This window comes from Erigeron canadensis, chromosome 9, assembly GCF_010389155.1.
Source record: "Erigeron canadensis isolate Cc75 chromosome 9, C_canadensis_v1, whole genome shotgun sequence".
Taxonomy (NCBI): Eukaryota; Viridiplantae; Streptophyta; class Magnoliopsida; order Asterales; family Asteraceae; genus Erigeron; species Erigeron canadensis.
In genome coordinates this window covers 33,988,856-34,002,191 of record NC_057769.1, presented here as the reverse complement: position 1 = coordinate 34,002,191, position 13,336 = coordinate 33,988,856, and the positions used below count along the sequence as shown (strand labels likewise).

Here is a 13,336-nt window from a genome sequence, read left to right as displayed (position 1 = left end):
TTTTTTTTGAAATTTTGATTTCCACGTTACGTTTTTGACTTTTTTTTTTTTGATTTTGACTTTTTTGAGATTCAAAAAACACAATGCAAAAATCAAAATCTAAATAAAAAGTCAAAATTTAAAAAAAGTCAAAATAAAAAACAAGTCAAAATTTCATAGCGATTTTACAAAATCTCTATGCGATTTTTCAAAATCTCTATCTGATTTTGCCAAATCTCTATGCAGTTTTAAAAATCTCAATGCGATTTTCAAAATCTCATTGCGATTTTCACATTTTATTGCGATTTTTTCTTGGGTAATTTGTGAAAATAAAAAAAAGTTGGCTAATTTGATATATTTAAAAAAAAAGTTGGATACTCATGTGTTATTAACTCTATTCATAAATATTGATTGAACAATTAAATGTCCTTGATGCCCATATAATAAGAATATAAAAAAGGAATGTCAGCGTTACTAAAATCACGCTGAGGGACCCCTGTATAATGTACTCAACAAAAAGTCGTTCGCCTTTAGTTATGACGTATGTCACCTAACTAGTATTCCCGTGATCGTGTCTAGATCTTTTCTCTCATCATTCCAAAAGTTAGCAACATTTTACAAACCTCTGTTTACCAAGCAACATTTTCCCCACATATGTGGAAAGTTCTTCAATACGTATGCACAAGTCCTATAGGTAGTTTGTTTTTACTTTTGTTTCTTTTTTCTTTATGAATATTTTGCTGTTATTTATATTTTTAAATTCATACTTCGTATATTCACTTTATTGTCAAGCTATTTAGCCCATTGACAAACTAAGCCACACACTATCTCTAGACTCATATAGGCCCATTGACAAACTACACACTACTTAGCCCATCAACACATACTATGAATTATGAAATATGAATGATACGACTTCCTAAAGTTTGTACTTCTTCAGTTCTTCCCAAACAATAATTTAAATATCTGGACTAATATAGGCCCATTAGTAAATAGGTTTCCATTTGGGTCATTTTTTTAATTTTTTTTTTAATATTTGTTTTTAAAAGGGGCAAGTAATTCACACAGGTGCGGTAAAACCCCAATGAGTTTGTTAATCATTTTTAAGATCTCACTCATTTTTGGTCTCAGCTTCCGGTCTTCAGTTAAGCATATGTTGGCTATACTGGATAGCTTATGTACCGACTCCAGTGAAATAGTGAATGATTGCCTTCGAGTCTTGGATCAATGATTAGCTCAAACTTTTTTAAGTCTACGTATAGTTTCACCCATTTTAGAAGCTTCCGCCCATTATGAGGTTGGTTCCCATCCAATAGCAGCCTACCCGTGATGAGCTCATATCCCAATTAAATGTTGTGCCTTCGGGCAGTTTAGTTGGGGGTTTCTCTTCCTACTAGGTATTGAGTGTGAAGAGACACTTTAGCGCGGACCCGTTAAAGACTGTTTAAGTTAGATCCCCTTGTTGCGAGCAAATGAGGTTGGATACTAGAATACTAAAGTAGTAATTTCCCTTTCTATGCTTGTTTTTCATAAAAAAAAAATAGACTGGTCCAAGCTCTCCTTCTCCGATCTTTGAAGACTGGCTAAATTGCAGGTGGCTTTCTGCAGCTGATAATATGGGACATATAAGAATTCCTCAGTGGACAAGGTTGCTGCAAAATCCGCATGTGCAGAGTAATAAGATTGTTCGGTCAAAGATAACAAAAAAAGGTCTATTCTCGACTTCTGTGGCTAAGGAAACAAATTCCAAACATCTAAATCTGGAAAACATTTTTCAAACAGTTCATCAAAACTGCTTTCAAGGTACAGATCAAAAGAAGTGATAATACACATGAGACGGAAAAAGGTGTAAATATATACAGGAACCTATAAATAAACACTAAAAAGCCAAGTCCTATTTATGATCACCACACAATGTATAGTTTTGTTTTTAATTTTATTTGTCTAGATAAACATTTTGCCATATTTCTTTTGTTTTTAACTTCGTATCTAGTTCTATCACTCTTACTCCATTATCAAGATGTAAACTGAATTCACATATTATGAGTTTTTACAGTATCTTCTTCTTATTTCCTTAAAATTTGATAACCATGCCACAAACTATTATATCCATTCAAAGGCGGAACTTAGGCCCCCAAGAATCTCACTAGTTAGTAGTTACTAATATATATGTAGTCATGTAGAATGCAGGAAGAATAAGTATGCAGTTCAGATTGCCCAAGTGGTTCTCCACTAACATAGTAGGTTCTAATGGAGTAGTAATGGTAGTAGATAGGTTAGCCTTTTGATTTCGACTCCTATACCATAAAATAAAACGGTTAAGTTCTAACACCCAGACCAAGTAGAATATAGCCAGCACCAGTTAGAGCAAGTGGTTTTGTCCCTGTACAAAGTTAAAAAACTATAATGTTCTCGGGGCTATGTGCACTTATACACCGATTACAGTGTAAAGTTCTAACCACCAACAGATATTGTAAAGTTAAGACAAAAGATTGACAACTGTTAATACCCCCATTCTAATATAGAATCACCTTAAAAGTGAGGGTTATCATCTACATTCTACATAACTTAGCAGATTCATCACATAACTTCCAAATATACTGTTTACAAGTTAGATGTGTACAAAAATTGGGATAAATAGATGAAGCCGATCCAGTAACTTGCTAAGTTTCTTGTGCAGCTTGGTCTTTTAGGTCGCCTTTGGAAGCCAACCCACGAATTTTCACATCATAAAACACTTCCTCAACTTTTCGCAAATCATATTTCATGCCTGCAAGAAACATACGCAAACAGTGATGTAGCATTAACTGCAAAACGACAACCAGTATCCTAAACCATGGAGATTGAAAAATGCATTAGAAAAAAAAAAAAAAACGGAAGACGCCAGTATAAGAAACGTCGCTACCCACTTTTATAGTACGAGCATAGTGTTCGCGCGTTGCGGCGGCTAGAAAGTGAGGACAATATAAAAGGGAGGCGGTGTTGGAGATTGAGGGCGGCGACGGAGGGTGATAGAAGGTCGATGAGAGTGTGTAATGATTAGAAAGAATGGGGGAAAGGAGGGTATATAAGGGTTTTATGTTTAAGTAGGAGTATTTTGGGGGGAAAAATGCTTAATTTCTTAATCCTAGTTCTCTTTATAAGGGATTATAGATATAGATATAGATATTAATAAAGTAAGTCAATTGTTGTTTGGTAATTATCACCATTTCTCTTAGCATTCTCAATGTTCTATAGCATTCTCTATATTTTTATGTAATGTGGTACTTTGTACTTAACTAAATAAAATTTGTAAATATATTTGGAAGAAAAACTTTGCAAATATCAAACGTTATATATAAATTATTTTAAAATTTTATAATTCAAACGATATATTTATATATACAGTATCTTATTAGTTAACAACTACTAAACAATAAGTCAGTAACCTAGCAGTTTGGGCCTCTTTAGTGGTTATAACAAGAACAATTATAGGCAAGAACTGTTCGTTTACTCCTTTGTACATTCTCTTCAATCATAATGACAGTCACCCTTTAAAAAAGAATATTTTGAAGCAACTTTAATGTTAGGCAAGTTTTACTTGGTGGGAGCTCTTGAAGATGGAAATATGAATCTATAGATGTCCTAAGAGATCTAAATGAACTATTTATTGAGAATGCAACAACATTTAGAAATAACATACCATCAAACTTTCTCCTCAAAAGATCATTCCTGAGATTAAGCAACCGAAACGAGGCATGAAGGTCAGTTAAAAACTTTAGGACCTTTCTGGGGCAATCGTAGTCACCAGCTGTAACTTGGTTCACCACATACCTCGGCTGCAAATAATATAATTAATTTTGTTATATCAGACCCATTCATAAAAAGATAAAAAGACATCCAAAGAAAGTCGGATTTAGCTACGTAAGAGATGTCACATAAGGGTTATCTATAGCATATCACAGCCAACAGATCATACTATCAAGTAGCTATGCAGAAACTTGATTGTTCCAAACATTCTTACATACATGCTATTTAGACTTGGTAAACATTTCTGTGGGACAAATCGATACACTAATATAAAGAAAAATCAGTACATGGGATCTTCAGACGTCATGCCAAAAGGAACACAAAGATCTCCAAGGATTCATGCATAGATAATCCAATTGTAAAAAACATTTTTTTTCATCAGAATCTCAAATCAATCCATGCATTTACTTCAGAAAAATCGTTTACTACAAAGTAAACCGTAATAGTAGTTGAAGGTCAAGGAAGTAGTTTGCAAACTTAATTAGATATGGGAATCCTGACTAAATTGTTTTATCAATGAAAAAATGATAAGTAATAAGCATTTCCTGCAAATTCGATATGAACAATCAAGCATACAATCATAAAATATGACAACTCACCATTACTGCTTTTAGAATCCATCATAATTCATAGCGTTTGTCCATATGAAAGCCTATGTTTTAACTTGCAAAGTTGCAATCTTGTTTTAAAAAGACTCCACCTAGGCTTACCACATTTATCTACTTCCACTATCCAAACTACCCAATAATTTCACATAAAGGAAACATCAAGTTTGATAGGATTCTTACCAGTTCATTTGACATAAAACAGATTCCTGCAATACGAAAGTACATTAGTAAGACTGCAGCAGCTTAAAGTATGTTGTAACAAAGAAAGAACATGCATCATAACAAGTCACTACACATTCAAGTTAATACATATTGAAGTCTCCATGGGACACTAAGATATGGCAAGAGAAAAACATGTATCCACATGAACCACTCACCAATAAGATAGTCTTCAACATCGAGACCAAATTCTGAAGCATTCACTGCATGAGCCATAAAAAATTAGCATCAATCATGCACTAGATAGGTGAATAAAGCAGCTAATAGAAAGGTGTTATAAAAGAAAGAATGAGTAGCGTAATGCCGTAATAGTCTCAAAAAGGTAACTGAAGTTTGTAAATGTACATGAATCAAAAAGTTTGTAGACGTATTAAGTCACATATAACATGTGTGCTATATCAGAGCCACATGTGAGCCAAAATCCATTTTTACATGCCACCTCAAGAGTACTAGATTCTAATCCTCACATGTGTGCTAAATCAATGCCACATGTGCACTAAATCAATGTGTACATGCTAGCTCAGGAGTGATAGATCATAATCTTCATTTACCAAAGTTCAAAATAAGATATCCCAGTTGGGTAGTTTTATGACAATTGATGTATACTGACAAATGTTTAGAACTTACTTACAAAAGTTGACATTCTGAACATTTAGACCACATGGGGAAGGATCAAGAAAAAAACTCCATGAGGTAATAGTAAAACAAGGTAGCAGCCAAGGATTATGGACTTATGGTGTTGACACATGTCTGCTGCTTTTACACGGTGTCGCACCAAAAAAAAGGGGAATATCAATATGAAAAATAAGGTTCATGATGCATCAAACACATGGCAACAACGTATCATTTCTAACCCTATTTACCTTGAGAGATCTGTTCTCCTAAAACCCACCCTAATCTGCAAATCTTAAGACCTATAGATAGATACTCAGATGATCCCTATCAAACGAAATCACAGAAGAGAACTTACACTCTAGTTTTTCCTCCACTTCCACATGTACTAAAAGGTTTCCCGTCTCTAGCCAATGCATAAAAGCAAGAAGAGAGACCACCTGTTGGGTCTCATTCCTCCAATCACCATGGTACCTATTAGTAAACAGAGTAATATTACTACCAACAAGAAGCAATGACAGAAAAAGCAATAATACAGATTAATAAGTAAAACATATTTTTAACTGTTGCACTCACCTATAGTATTGACCAGGACTTTCCCGGACGATTTCTGCTAGACGACTGAACAATTGCTTCAGTTCGTCAATCTGAGCCTTGGCCTTTTCTAGAACCTCTAATTGTAACAAAGTAAGGAAATGCATTAGCCCACATCATTGAAACATACAGTTAGATTCTTCAAAAATATAAACTTCTCTTTAAAAGTGTTGTTGGAATAGGGCGATTATATGTGCGAAGTCATATATATTCAGTTTTATACAATGCAATTTGTAGCAAGTTCATTCCAGTTACGTCGACTCATTTACATATTTCCACATTCTTTCTGTGTCTTTCCTTCTCTCTCTCTCTCTATATATATATATATATAGGGTAGAGATCCAGAGAGAAGGTTCTCAAGGAGAGAAGGTCCGTTTTTTATTTTATTTTTTAGCTTGTTTTTGTGATTTTTTTTTTCATTTTTTCACCTTTTTCATTCTTTTTTTTAATTAACTCAAACCATAAAAAAATTTTAAAAAAAATTAAAAAAAAAAAAATTTCTTACCCGAGTTAGTGAGTTATACATGTAAGGGTATGGTACGGTCTTCGCCCTTAAGGATATTAATAAGGGGTATCTTGTGGGAGTGAAAAAAAAAAAAATTAATTCTTTTAGAATTTTTCTATCTAATTAGTGAATTAAGGAGAGAATGAAAAAAGTGAAAAATAGAAAAAATGTTCAAAAAAACAAGCTAAAAAAAAAATCAAAAATCAAAAACGATCTTTTCTCCCTACTCTGACCTTCTCATCTGATCTCTATCATATATATATATATATACACACACACATTATCAATTTGTTTCCAATCAAGGGCGTAGCTACATAGGGGCCGGGAGGGGCGCCCGACCCCCCGAAAACTTTTTTGTGATGTAGGGGATATATTGTTTTCGTGTAGAAAAATTTCGATATACATGGTTTCGACCCCCCATCTTAATTGTGAAATTTTTTTTATATACTAAGCAATAAAATTGATCCATTACATTTTACATAAGCCAACAAAATTACTTAGCCCAAACTAAAACTCATTACTTAAATAAAAACTTAGCCCACTGAATTCAAGGTTCTTAAAGGTCGAAAGACTGAACTCTAATTTTTTCAGTGAATCGAACCAGGTCCCAACCGTTTGTCTCCTTTTTAATGTTTACTTGTCTTGGACAAATGTTTAGTTTTGCCGTGATTGAAATTTTTTTTATAATAATAGTATCTAATTTTTTACCCGACCTGAATCGAATCACTGACCCAGACATATTACCTGAAAAATAACGTTAGGAAAAAAAAATTTAGATCCCGACCCCCACTCAAAAATTTCTAGCTTCGCCACTGTTTCCAATACACTGCTAAGCTCCAAAATACATAGTCATACTAACCAATTATTTTCAACCCAAAACTTATCACATTATATATACATATAATATATAGATACAGATATAAATATAGATAGAGATATAAAAAAGGTAATAATATGTATACCAGGAATGGGCCGAGATTGATGAACAAGAAGAAGGCTAGAATGCATCATTCTTGTAATAGATTCGATTTCCGTCGCAACAGCTTTGATTCTGTCACGTAAGCTTCCGGATTCTTCCAACCGGAGACGGAATTCATCGAATTGTTTTTCCACAACAGCGGAAGTAGGTGAGGACTCGCCGGTGGCTGCCATTGAAGTTGAGAAAATGGTGCGGCGGTTGACGGCGGTGGTGAGATTCAGATGATATGAAGGAGTAGTGATGATAGGGTGGTTAGGGTTTAAGGAACGGTGGGTTAGTGTGTTGTTGGTGGCTATTAATGCGGTCCGGAAAATTGACTTCATTGTTTTGAATTTTGATGTTTGTTTTGTTAAATGTGCGTTATTCATTTTTACTATCTATTGGGTTTATGTAAAAATAAAATAAATATTAGGGCGCGTTTGGTTTGCAGAATATTTTGGATGGAATGAAATCTTTCGAAAGAATTGGAATTTAAAAGAATGTAATTTAACGGAATGTTTTTGATTTTTTGAAGCTTTAAGTGAGGGACGAAATGAAATTCATTCCCCTATCTCTAAGGAATGGAAATTCCATCAAATGAGGGAATGTTAACATTCTAACGGAATGTGATTCTTCCATCTTTAACCAACCAAGCACGCTAAGGAATAGAATTTAATTCCAATTCCATCAAATTCTGTGAACCAAACGCGACCTTAGAATTAATTATAAAAATCGTTCTTGTCGTAGGTATCATCCCTAACTTTTTAAATTTACAAATTTAAAAACTTAGGTCTGTCAACAGTTTTAGTCCTAGCCATAAATGTCCTATTAAAACCAGGTCACGTGATTCACACGTGATGGGTAATCTCGTAAATTGGTTTAATTATACCTAGAGTTAATTACAAAAATCAAACGTACTGCTAACAATATGCTTAGCTCCTCGTCTTCACATATTCTTCGGTAAGACACATTCATCCGTGACACGCTCATGACATGTTGCCAACAAGAGTGTCACGACGGTACACACCCGTGATAATCCGTTGGGAGCGGTTAACAATCCTTTCAATAAGTAACATTTAAATGGGCTAGGTCAAAGTTTTTTTTTGGGATGACTAAAAGCAGCAGAGGGACGGAAGGAAGATGAAACAAAATAGTTATAAGCATATTGTAGTTAATGTCATCAATCCAAATCAAACATACTAAATGTTCACTATATATTCTCGAATAAAACTTGAATGCTATAGTTCTATATGGGATATTTTTTGTTTTTATGTATGTAAGAGTGTGTTGTTTCAACTTGTAAAATTTAAACTTTATCCATGTCTTAGTTAGATATCCTATTTTTTATGCCTAACACGAATTTTGTCTTTTTTATTATGCATTTGAGTAATGATTTTTCTAGTGCTTTTGCAAATCAGTCTGAAAAAAAGGAAGGGGATGCCCGTTCAATATATGTTGGAAATGTGAGGCTTTTTGTCCTTTCACTTTATTTTCATGTATTTAGCGGTTGATATAGTCTACACAAACTAAAAGAGTATTGTTGTGTTCTACATGATCAGTTACATGGATTAGAAAATTATAAGAGTAAAATGCGGTTTTGTTTAGATCTTGTATCAAAAATGGAAAATGTGGTTTTGAATCCAATGGGTTTGACCTAAAAAGGTACATACAACAGCTTCTAAGCAGATGCCCAGAAGCAAGTCAGTTACATGTAATTCACTAACCAGGTATACACACAATCACTGATGTACCATTGTATACATGTTTGCTATATCATCAAACAGAATATAGTATCAAGCAACAATGGTAAACATTATAATATAGCGAAACACTCTAACACACAACGGAAGATAAAAATCCAACTATTCTATACCTTGAAATTCCAAAAAAAAAAGCAAAACTGATCGATTACCTCAACAGGAAGTGAAGAGGTAGATGCACCGAAAGGAGCAGCCGTGGAAGGAGTAACAAGTATCTATAATACATTTGGGTATATTTACATTAAGTATGTAAATCCATATTTACATTTTTCATTTCCAATGTCAAGCCAAATACAATAATTAACAAACAACATTCAGCCTTTACATATACAAAAATATCAAAAATATCAAGTGAGGCATGCATAATTATATGCAGAACGAACGGCTTGTAAGAAATCTCTGTGAGAAATAAAGTTTTGTAAGAAATCATACAAGTTAATGAAAATCTATTATTTTTATTCATAACGATAAGCCTGATCAAATTTGTTAGCTTACCTCCGCTAGAATAATTAGAATAGCTGTTATTCTAGTCATCAAAGTGATGAACTGATGATGATAGATAGCATACACATACACATACACAAACAAAGAGAATTATATACTTGTATAACCCTAAATAGAAAACTTGAATATTCCATAAATTTTTCTCACTCGTAAAAATGCTTTGAAAATTAATCTAATATCAAATAACATAATCAGACCCATTCATCTGCTCTTCCAATTGTTTCCTCAAAATCTGCTCACGTCTAAGTTCTTCCTTTGTTAATTCCATCTGGGCTTGTATCTTCTTTTCCTTCTCCGTGGCAACTTTTGCCCGCTCCTCTGCAGCTTTTGCCCGCTCCTCTGCAGCTTTTGCCCGCTCCTCTGCAGCATCTGCACGCTCCTCTGCAGCTCTTGCATGCTCCCTTAGTTCTTTGCCTGGCTTCTCAAATACCACCTCGGTACTCAATAAATCTTCAAGCTCTTTTATGACGACATCCATAGTAGGTCGTTCTTGTGGATCATCCAACAAGCATCTATATGCAATTGCTGAATATCTGTCCACGAAATATGCGCCAATCATTTGTGCTCTTAAAACGGGATCAACAATCTCCTCAAGTTTCTTCTTTTCATACAACTCTTTGACGAGTTGGGCTGATAACATGTCTCCATCCACCTCTTCGATGCACAACCTTCCACACAGAACTTCAAATAATACTATGCCAAAAGAATATACATCTGCTTGACTCGAAATTTTACCACTAAGCATGTATTCTGGTGCACTGTAAACATGTTTAGCAGCAACCACATCTAAACCTGTTGAACTTGATATCATAAAATCACAAACTTTAGCAACCCACTTGTTATCTAGCAAAATATTTGTACTTCTTAATGCTTTCTGGAATATGCGTTGATTATGCAGTTGATGTAATCCATGAGCTGCACCAACACATACTTGAAGTCTTTGGAGCCAGGTAAGAGTTATACAAGTGGTATTGTTATGCCTGCTTATATACTGGTCTAAGCTTCCACGCTCTGCATATTCGTGAATAATAATTTTTCTCCTTTCCTCGTCACAATAACCATGAACAGAGATCGTGGCCGGGGGCAATGGATAAGAACGGTAAATAAGTTGACACAAAAAATCATGTATGTCTCGTGAACGGTCACGAAACCTCTTTATAAAGACCATTGTAGGTTTTCCTCCTGAAATGGAAAGTTCCCCTTTGTAAAACTGATATTGATGAGTTTCCCAAAGACACGTTTTAAAGTTATCGGTCGCTACTTCTATCTCTTTCATAGGCACTTCTGGCAGTTTCATGTCGGCAAGTGCCTATCAATTTGAGAAAAAAACTGTCAGAAAAAATATATACAAAACTAGGCTTATGAATTTAATTATCTTTCCATTTGAATGAACTAGATATAAATATGTATTAAAAAAAAAAAAACTATATGTATGGAAAGATTTTCAACAATAATACATACTTGATATCTCCATGCAAGGTCAATCTCTTCTGCGATTTTAGCCATTGATGGTCGTTCTTCACGATTTATGTGCAAACATTGATAAGCTATTGCTGAAAACCTTTCTAAAGACTTCGGCGAAATTGTTTTTCTAATACCAGAGTGAATGATTGTATCCAATTTCTTTTCTTCATAGCACTTTCGTGCCAATGCCGCCAACCATTTGCGAATATCACTGTGATCTTGTACACAAGCAAGTCTTCCACAAAGAACTTCGAACAAAACAACACCAAACGAATAGACATCGGATTCTTTGGTCAAGAAGCCTGTACGCGCATATAGTGGATCACAATAGCCAGGCGTGCCTACTGCATTGTCAATAACAAAAGTAAAATGTTGGTTAGCAGGACCAACTTTAGACAAACCAAAGTCTGCTATCTTAGGTGTCCACTTGCGATCCAACAATATATTTGCACTCTTGATATCACGATGCAAGATTCTTTGATGATGACTCCCCTCTAAGGGTTCATGAAGATATTGTAGTCCCCTTGCAACTCCATGGCATATAAAAAGGCGGTTATGCCAAGAGAGATTGGTGCTACTTAGGTATAAGTCCAGACTTTTGTTAGATAGATACTCATAGACGAGTATTTTCTCACCTCCCTCGTCACAAAAGCCTAGGAGGGAGACAATATTAGGATGTTTGTATTGACAAAGCATCACTATCTCTTTCAAAAACTCGGGAGTTCCCTGCCCAAATGATCTATCTAAACGCTTTATAGCAACTGTGGTGAGCACACTAGTTAGGAGAATTTTTCCTTTGTAAACTTTTCCAAATCCTCCATGCCCGATTAAGTTGGCGTCACTAAAATTGTTGGTGGCATCTTCTAAAACTTCGAGTGAAATTTTGAGATGCTGGAATTCTTTAGGGAAAGACATTATTTTAGTGATTAGAAGTTAGAACAAACAAAAAGAAGAGAATTAAGGAATATATATAGCTAGATAGATGAAAGCAAATCGACTCGCAGAGCTTGACAAGATTAAGAAATTAAATGTGTTTTAATTTCTATCTTGCTCGATTAGCACGTATATATGTGATGTAATGTTGTTAAGAATGAAAGGCTCGAAATATAATTAAATGGAGATAAAGACCAAATAATTGCAAATTAAAGAGCTTGAAACGTTAAGATATATAGTGATCTCGATCTCCTAAGCCAACAAAGCTACTTCCTATCCCTGTATCTCAAAGTCAATTCTTTATTTTAATGTTTTATGAGTTGCTTGCATTGGTGGTGCATCAGACTTTAATATTTGGTTCATCGAGATTGTTTATTTGTTTTAGATATTGTAGTAAATTAATTTTGTATGAAAAACAAATGATTTACGACTCTTTCAAAATGTTATATGTTACGTTGTTCGTAAAATATATTCACATATGTACGTGTGTATGAGGTCATGACACAATTTTACACGTTTTGATTCGTTCTGCCTACGATATAAAAACAAGTTTTCATTCTGAATTGCTCATAAGACACTATATATATATGAAAAAAATGAAAAACAAATCATATTAACACAAAACATTTATATTAAAAGAAATAAAGAAATGGCATCTAGTCTCCACAAGTTCTCCATGAAGACATCTTTGTCCGTGACACTTCATGACGTACCTACCAACGGTGTCACAGTGTGACACAACAGTAACACGGCCGTGACACAACCGTACGTTGGGGGCAATTATATTTTGTGACAACTAGACCATCTTTTAAGCAAAATCAGACTATTGGATTTGGGGCACACATGAAAATAAAGTATAAAATTAATTACCCAAGTTGGCGAAAGCTTAATTGAATAATTCGGTTGACCTCATCCACAACTATTCGATGTGGTAATGTTAGTCACATGGCCACCCCTAAACCATCCGTGGCCCATTAATCATGGAGTGATTACGGTTTAATAATAAGTTGACTTTAATTTTCATCTCAATTAACGTAATACATTTGTTTTAGTCGTCCTACTAGTCGATCATTGCATATTTAAGATTTAGAAAAGTGGTTTGTTTTAGTCCCACTAGTCCGTAAAATATTACCAGTACATAATTGAATGTAGTTTGCTTGGTTTGAAACAGTCAGGCAATGAGCGACTCAGCGCATACACATTTAATTAACACCTTTAACAAACAAAAATTCTCTTTACCCACTTAATAGCAAAGTCAACTAACCTATGCATTTGATGCAAAGTCAACTGACCTATCACCTATGCAATTTGGTGAATTTCATTATTGTAACAAATAGATTCTAGAATAGTAGCATATTAACACAATGTTTTAACTTAAAAAAAAAACACATAATTTCATTTTGTTCCAAAG

The 13,336-nt window shown here is 34.3% G+C and overlaps 2 protein-coding genes across 2 annotated transcripts; both read right to left on the bottom strand.

Moving 5' to 3' along the window:
• Positions 1–2,471: 2,471 nt before the first annotated feature.
• LOC122582107 (translin) lies at positions 2,472–7,639 on the bottom strand. Its single transcript, XM_043754464.1, has 7 exons — positions 7,269–7,639; positions 5,784–5,880; positions 5,566–5,681; positions 4,754–4,798; positions 4,557–4,582; positions 3,662–3,797; positions 2,472–2,749 (listed from the first exon to the last, which is right to left on the bottom strand). The coding sequence occupies exons 1-7, from the start codon at positions 7,606–7,608 to the stop codon at positions 2,643–2,645; spliced, it is 867 nt and encodes a 288-aa protein (XP_043610399.1). The 5' UTR covers positions 7,609–7,639; the 3' UTR covers positions 2,472–2,642.
• A 2,067-nt stretch (positions 7,640–9,706) lies between these two features.
• On the bottom strand, positions 9,707–11,907 carry LOC122583649 (serine/threonine-protein kinase Nek1-like). Its single transcript, XM_043756035.1, has 2 exons — positions 10,990–11,907; positions 9,707–10,837 (listed from the first exon to the last, which is right to left on the bottom strand). The coding sequence occupies exons 1-2, from the start codon at positions 11,905–11,907 to the stop codon at positions 9,707–9,709; spliced, it is 2,049 nt and encodes a 682-aa protein (XP_043611970.1).
• Between the last annotated feature and the right edge of the window lie 1,429 nt (positions 11,908–13,336).